The sequence below is a fragment of the Podarcis erhardii genome (genome assembly GCF_964252035.2).
Source record: "Podarcis erhardii genome assembly, chromosome: 2".
Lineage (NCBI taxonomy): Eukaryota > Metazoa > Chordata > Lepidosauria > Squamata > Lacertidae > Podarcis > Podarcis erhardii.
The window spans coordinates 10,801,841-10,807,945 of NC_138498.1; the positions used below are offsets into that span (position 1 = coordinate 10,801,841).

Here is a 6,105-nt window from a genome sequence, read left to right on the forward strand (position 1 = left end):
ATCCAGCAGAGGAAGGTTTGGGAGGAAAGGTAAGTAGCTCAGTCTTTATTTATTTATTTATAGCATAACAATGTCGGCTGGTGAATATTCCATTGCCAAAAGAAAAAAAGGAGAGACGACTAAAAGGAAGAGACCTAACTCAGGTGACGATATATCTTGTTGCAACTCAGAACTATTGTCACCGCATCCGAAAAAGAAAATAGTTTTCATACAATACAGAGACCCAAAATGTTTCTACTAGAGGGGCCACAGAACCCACACCTTAACACAGTTTAGAGCCCCGTCCCATAAAAATTGTAGTGCCAGCAAACACCATCTTGAGGCTGTTTTCCTGTATCCCTGGTGTGAAGATGGTTGCCTTGCCATGGCTTATTCTCCTGGTTCTGTGCTCATATCATGTCCCCAGGCCATCTTTATCTGAAGCAGGTCAGAAGACCTGCCGTTGAGAATAACCAATTTGCAAGACTAGGCCCTTAGAAGAGCTCTGAGATAACAACACCAGCCCCTTAAGCTGAGATTATTGCATTTATAGCCACACTTTTTCTCCAAGGAGCTCAAAGTGGTGTACATGGTTCTCCCCCCGCCCCCCATCTCATTTAAGCCCCACAACAACCCTGTGAGGTAGGTTAGGCTAAGGGGCAGTGACTGGGCCCAAGGTGAGCTTTGTGGCTGAGTGGAGATTCGAACTCTGGTCTCCCAGGCCCTACTTTGACACTCTAACCACTAACACCACACTGGCTCAGTTAAAGATCTGTTTGATTGCTCTGTGATGATAATAATTATATTATTTATACCCTGCTTATCTTGCTGGGTTTCCCTAGCCCAGGGGTCAGTAAACTTTTTCAGCAGGGGGCCAGTCCACTGTCCCTCAGACCTTGTGGGGGGCCAGACTATATTTTTTTGGGGAAATGAACAAATTCCTGTGCTCCACAAATAACCCAGAGATGAATTTTAAATAAAAGCATGCATTCTACTCATGTAAAAACACCAGGCAAGCCCCACAAATAACCCAGAGATGCATTTTAAATAAAAGGACACATTCTACTCATGTAAAAATACGCTGATTCCTGGTCTGTCCGCGGACCAGCTTTAGAAGGTGATTGGGCCGGATCCGGCCCCTGGGCCTTAGTTTGCCTACCCATGCCCTAGCCACTCTGGGTGGTATCCAGCACATATTAAAACAGAGTAAGAATAAGCTCCTTCATAAGGATGACCTGGTATAATGGCAGCCAGGGTGTTTGTGGCACTTTCAGAAGTATTATAATGGAATTCTCCTCCAGAGAGGTTCCATTCTTAGAGACGTTCCTCAGTCTATGCAATCCCTGCTTCTCCCAACTGAGCCTGAGTCCATCTTTGTTGAAAAAAGAGGGGTGGTTGTTCAGTTCTGTGGAAATCTCCCCAGCTGGCTTGGCAGCAGAGCTCACTCAGCAAGGTGTCTACCACTATTGTGCACCAGAACCAGTGTTAGAAACTCAAATATATAAGCTAGGCGCCAAGTGGCTCCTTAAACCAGGGTTAGAGTTGCCAAAACAGAATGTCTAGTTGCCATTTTGGGGGCAAGACAGCTCTAAAGTCTTATTTTTCAAAGGATGCACTGACTGTGACTGATTATCAGTTAAGCATCTGGCTGGTTCAGATGACAACCTTGAGCTAGGTTAAGAGCTTTGAGACCTTAAGGAAGAAAAGTCACTTGATCCAGGGACAGTCCACATATATATTGGCCTATTCCGACCTTTTTTTCTCAATGGTGACAGGGGCCATTCAAAACGTAAAAATATTCTTCACAACTGTGACCAGGGCAGTGGCACAGGGTAAGTGAAGACAAGTTACAACAGTTAGCTGTAAAGTTGTTCACTGCTCAGGCTGTATGGGGAAAGTATTTTGGTTCCTGGAATTAATACAGAATGAGCAGATAAAATATAACTGATAGAATTCTACAGGATGGGGTATTAGTATGTGAAAACAGTCAAGATCCAATGATCCCCAGGCATGCACCTTCAGGTGGTGATGTCAGGTGCCATCCTGGCACCCAGGTATCTCCACTCGGTTGCAAGTGGCCAATAGGTAAAGGTACCTCTGACTGTTAGGTCCAGTCGTGGACGACTCTGGGGTTGCGCGCTCATCTCGCTCTATAGGCTGAGGAAGCTGGCGTTTGTCCGCAGACATGCTGGTCATGTAGCCAGCATGACTAAACCGCTTCTGGCGACCCAGAGCAGCGCACGGAAACGCCGTTTACCTTCCCGCCAGAGTGGTACCTATTTATCTACTTGCACTTGGCGTACTTTCGAACTGCTTAGGTGGGCAGGAGCTGGGACTGAAAAACGGGAGCTCACCCCGTCGCGGGGATTCGAACCGCCGACCTTCCAATCGGCAAGCCCTAGGCTCTGTGGTTTAGACCACAGCGCCACCCGCGTCCCTGCACGTGGCCAATAGTCAGGTGCAAAATGCGCCGGGCACTTGGCTGATTTCGAACACCCACCCCACACAGCTCAGCCATATGAGCGTAAACATCGGTCAACATAAATCATTATAATCTGTGTTCACTTGCATTGGGAAAGGTATCTGGACAGCCTGAGTTGCTGGAAAAGACTGTTCTGCCTTTCAAGAACTCTTTCAGGCACTCTCTCTCAGGAACGCATATGCGTCATGGTCAAGATTCACTCCATCTTGGTTGAGAATAAGGTATAAATTGGCTGCAGTGGCCTTCCCTCCCTCACGGTTCCTCCAGTCCCAAAGCATGTAGAAAGCTTGCATGACCATGTCCTTGTGATTCTCCTCTTCGATCTGCTCCAGGCGTGAATTTTCCACCCTCAGGAACTCGATGGCAATCGTCTTCCATTTCCTGCCCAACTTCCTGGCTAGCTTCATGAGCTGCTGCTGCGAAACCTGACTGGGTTGCACTGCAAAATAGCGAGAAGGAAGGAAGATTATGAGAGGCAGAAGAGCAGAGCTAACATGGTGCTTTATGTTCGCTTCATTGGCAAGATGGGACTCCTCGCAAGCTTGCTAAAAATGATTTGCCTGAGGGTGAGATCCAGGCAACCAAACAGGAAAGCTTCCCAACTGAGATTTTTGCTTTGGCTTTTAACAATGCCTCCTTTTTATTCTTTGCTTAATATTGTGTATTCCTCTGGGTATTTAGATGTCTATAACAAAACAAGTAACAAGCAAGATACAAGGCAGTGGCTAGGCAAGGAAAACGCTTTATGAGCCTTTAAGATAAGGAAAAGGTACCGTGTTTTTCGCTCTATAAGACACACTTTTTCCCTCCTAAAAAGTAAGGGGAAATGTGTGTGCGTCTAATGAAGCGAATGCAGGCTGCGCAGCTATCCCAGAAGCCAGAACAGCGAGAGAGACCGCTGCGCAGCACTCCCTCTCACTGTTCTAGCTTCTGGCTTAGCCGCGAACTGTCCCTTCCCCCACCTCCTGCAAAAGCCAGCAAGAGCCGCGCTCCCTTTAAAGAGCTGCGTGGGGCATGTGTGCGGCTCTTGGGGACTTTTCCCCGAGGAGAGAGAAGGGCAACCCGTCAGTGATGGGCTGCCCTTCTCCCTCCTCGGGGAAAAGCCTGCAAGCGCCGCACACACGCTCCGCGCGGCTTATGAAAGGGAGCGCTGAGCAGAGCCTGGGAAGCATACAGGCTCTGCTCAGTGCTCCCTTTAAAGAATTCCCCCCCCCCTGCACTCACCCTCTAAATACTAGATGTACGGTATCTGCTGCCCTTCAGATTATTGTTAAGCTGCAACTCCCAACACCCTGACCATTGTGCCATGCTGCCTGGCGCTGATGGGAAATGAACTCCAGCACCATCTGAAAGGGCCCCCTCCTGCTTTAAAAGCTGCACCACGAGCCGAAATCAACCCATGAAGTTCTTCCCATGTCAGAAAAGTTATCCCATGTGAATTCCTGCTTGTTGTGCAGATCTTAAAGGTACAGGATCCCTGCCTGATAATATGAGCTGGAATTTCTAGTAAGGGTTCAGATCTGTGGTGGAAGCTCACCCACTCATCCTGGTCTGGGGCTGAGTCCTAGATTTACCGTATTTTTCACCCTATAGGATGCACCTTTTTCCCCTCCAAAAATGAAGGGGAAATGTGTGTGCGTCCTACGGGGCGAATGCAGGCTTTCGCTGAAGCCTGGAGAGCGAGAGGGGTCGGTGCGCAATGACCCCTCTCGCTCTCCAGGCTTCAGGAAGCTATCTGCAAGCCTTGGGAGCCCGCGGGAGTTCCCGCCGGGCTCCCAAGGCTTGCGGACAGTAGCCTGCAGCCCGAAACCTGGGGAGCGCAGCGGAGCGCGCCCTGGGCTTTGGGCAGATAGCCGCAAGCCTGGGGAGACCGATGGGAAGTCACGCCGGTCTCCCCAGGCTTGCGGATAGCAGCCTGCATCCCGAAGCCTGGGGTGCGCTGAGCAGCACGCCCCGGGCTTCGGGCAGATACCTGCAACCCTGGGCTTGCGGATAGCAGCCTGTTCTGGGGGCTGGGGTCGGGGGAAGCTCGGGCTTCCCCTGCCCCAGCCCCACACCGGGGGGAAATAAATTTTTTTCTTTATTCCCTCCCCCCCAAAAAACTAGGTGCGCCCTATGGGGCGAAAAATACGGTAAGTTGGAGGCCAGAATTTTTTTTTATCTGTATGGATGCTGGAGCAAGGGTGCGCCCAGGGCATTTGAGGAACGTTCCAGGAAGAGATGAGGGGTACAGGCAAAGCACACACCTCAAAACCTTCTCCTGATGGACTATCCTTTCCCTCCCCACCCTTCCACTTCCTGCCCAGTTGGAAACCAAGATCCCAGTAGAGAGGGAATGGGCTCATCTGCACAGGAGTTTAATGTGGATCTGATGCTACTTGGGTCTGTATTTATTTACATCTACACAACAACCTCTTTATCTAAGCAGCAACCTGCAATTCCTGCCAGATCCAGGAATAATTTGATAAGGGAAGAAAATCCAGTGCAAAATTGCATGTTACCTGGCTAGGTCGACACTGGAGCACAGTGTCTGCCTCTGTACTTATGTGTATGAGTAGTTTTGCTTGCTGTGAAGTTCCTTGTGCAGTAGTTTTGCTTTCCTGGAAGTTCCTTGTGCAGATGTTGCTGGACTTCAACTCCCATCTGCCCCACCCAGCATAGATCAGGCATCAAGAGAGCAACAGTCCCACAAACATGGGGGGCGGGGAGGCCAACAGTTTCTCTTCCCCTGCCCTAGACAAAATGGGAGTCCTGGACCATAGGAGCCAACTCCCCCCCCAATAAAACATTTGAGGGGGCCGGACCCTCTCAAAGTTGAAGCACATTCAAATAGTTAGTGTGCACCATGTCATATGATCGATTATGTGGGGTGCGGTGGGGCGGGGCGGCCTAACCCGCCCTCCCCAATATTTTATTCAAGTTGGCACCCCTGTCCTAGACAGCAGAACCTCTACCCCCTCCCTGCTCCGAGCTCTCCTTGTGGGTTCGGGCTGTGCCCACCTGTGTACAGTACTCACCCGGAGCTGCTTCCACGAGGTCTACTGGGGCTTCCATGGCAGGGGTCCCCCTTCGGCTCGGGCGATCGCCCCCTGCTACGTCGCGTGGGAGGTTCCGCAGAAGATCCTTCCTGGGTATCTTTCCCAGCGCGTGGGCGGCGACTTCTAATTCATTCCCGGGAAAATAGCGCGCAAGCAGCTCGGCTAGCTCGACCGGCGAGACTTTCTCCAGCTTCCGTCGAGGGATTCGGGCAGATCGGTCCGGGATGGATTCCAGGTAGAAGACGAATTTGCGGAGCTCTTCGTCCGTCAGATCGTCGAGGATCTGCAGCAACCGCTCTCTCGCAGCCGCCATGGAAAGAGCGGGTGCCCAGTCCAGATAAAACACTTATCCAAGACAAAGGACCACGCGGGAAATCCCCTCCCTAGTGACGTCAGCGGCAGAGGGCGCGCGGAAAGGCGGGCTGCAACAGCGCTGCTGCGCGGCCGCTTTCGATTTGGTGGGACGGGAGATGCAGCCTCGAGTCTAGGAAGTTGGGGCGGGGCGGGGCCAAGGCTGCGGGGGTGGGAGTTGTGCTTTTTTTTCTTTTTCAGGGGAGCTGACTAGGGTGGATTTTTTTCAGGGGCGGGCAGAAAGTAGATGGGGAT

The 6,105-nt window shown here is 51.0% G+C and overlaps 1 protein-coding gene and 1 long non-coding RNA gene across 3 annotated transcripts in view; both read right to left on the reverse strand.

Annotated features, from left to right (window-relative positions):
• Positions 1-6,105, reverse strand: part of LOC309334630 — a 235,790-nt gene that overhangs the window by 16,834 nt on the left and 212,851 nt on the right. The window lies entirely within an intron of this gene.
• On the reverse strand, positions 474-5,876 carry LOC309334602 (THO complex subunit 1-like). 2 transcript variants are annotated; one of them, XR_014153186.1, is made up of 3 exons: positions 5,479-5,876; positions 839-2,900; positions 474-795 (listed from the first exon to the last, which is right to left on the reverse strand). XR_014153186.1 is itself a non-coding variant. In XM_081849071.1 (2 exons), exons 1-2 carry the CDS (start codon positions 5,810-5,812, stop codon positions 2,614-2,616), a joined length of 621 nt encoding a protein of 206 aa, XP_081705197.1. In that variant the 5' UTR covers positions 5,813-5,876; the 3' UTR covers positions 474-2,613. The 2 variants fall into 2 exon arrangements, 1 of the variants encoding a protein (XP_081705197.1); XM_081849071.1 differs by having other exon boundaries at positions 474-2,900.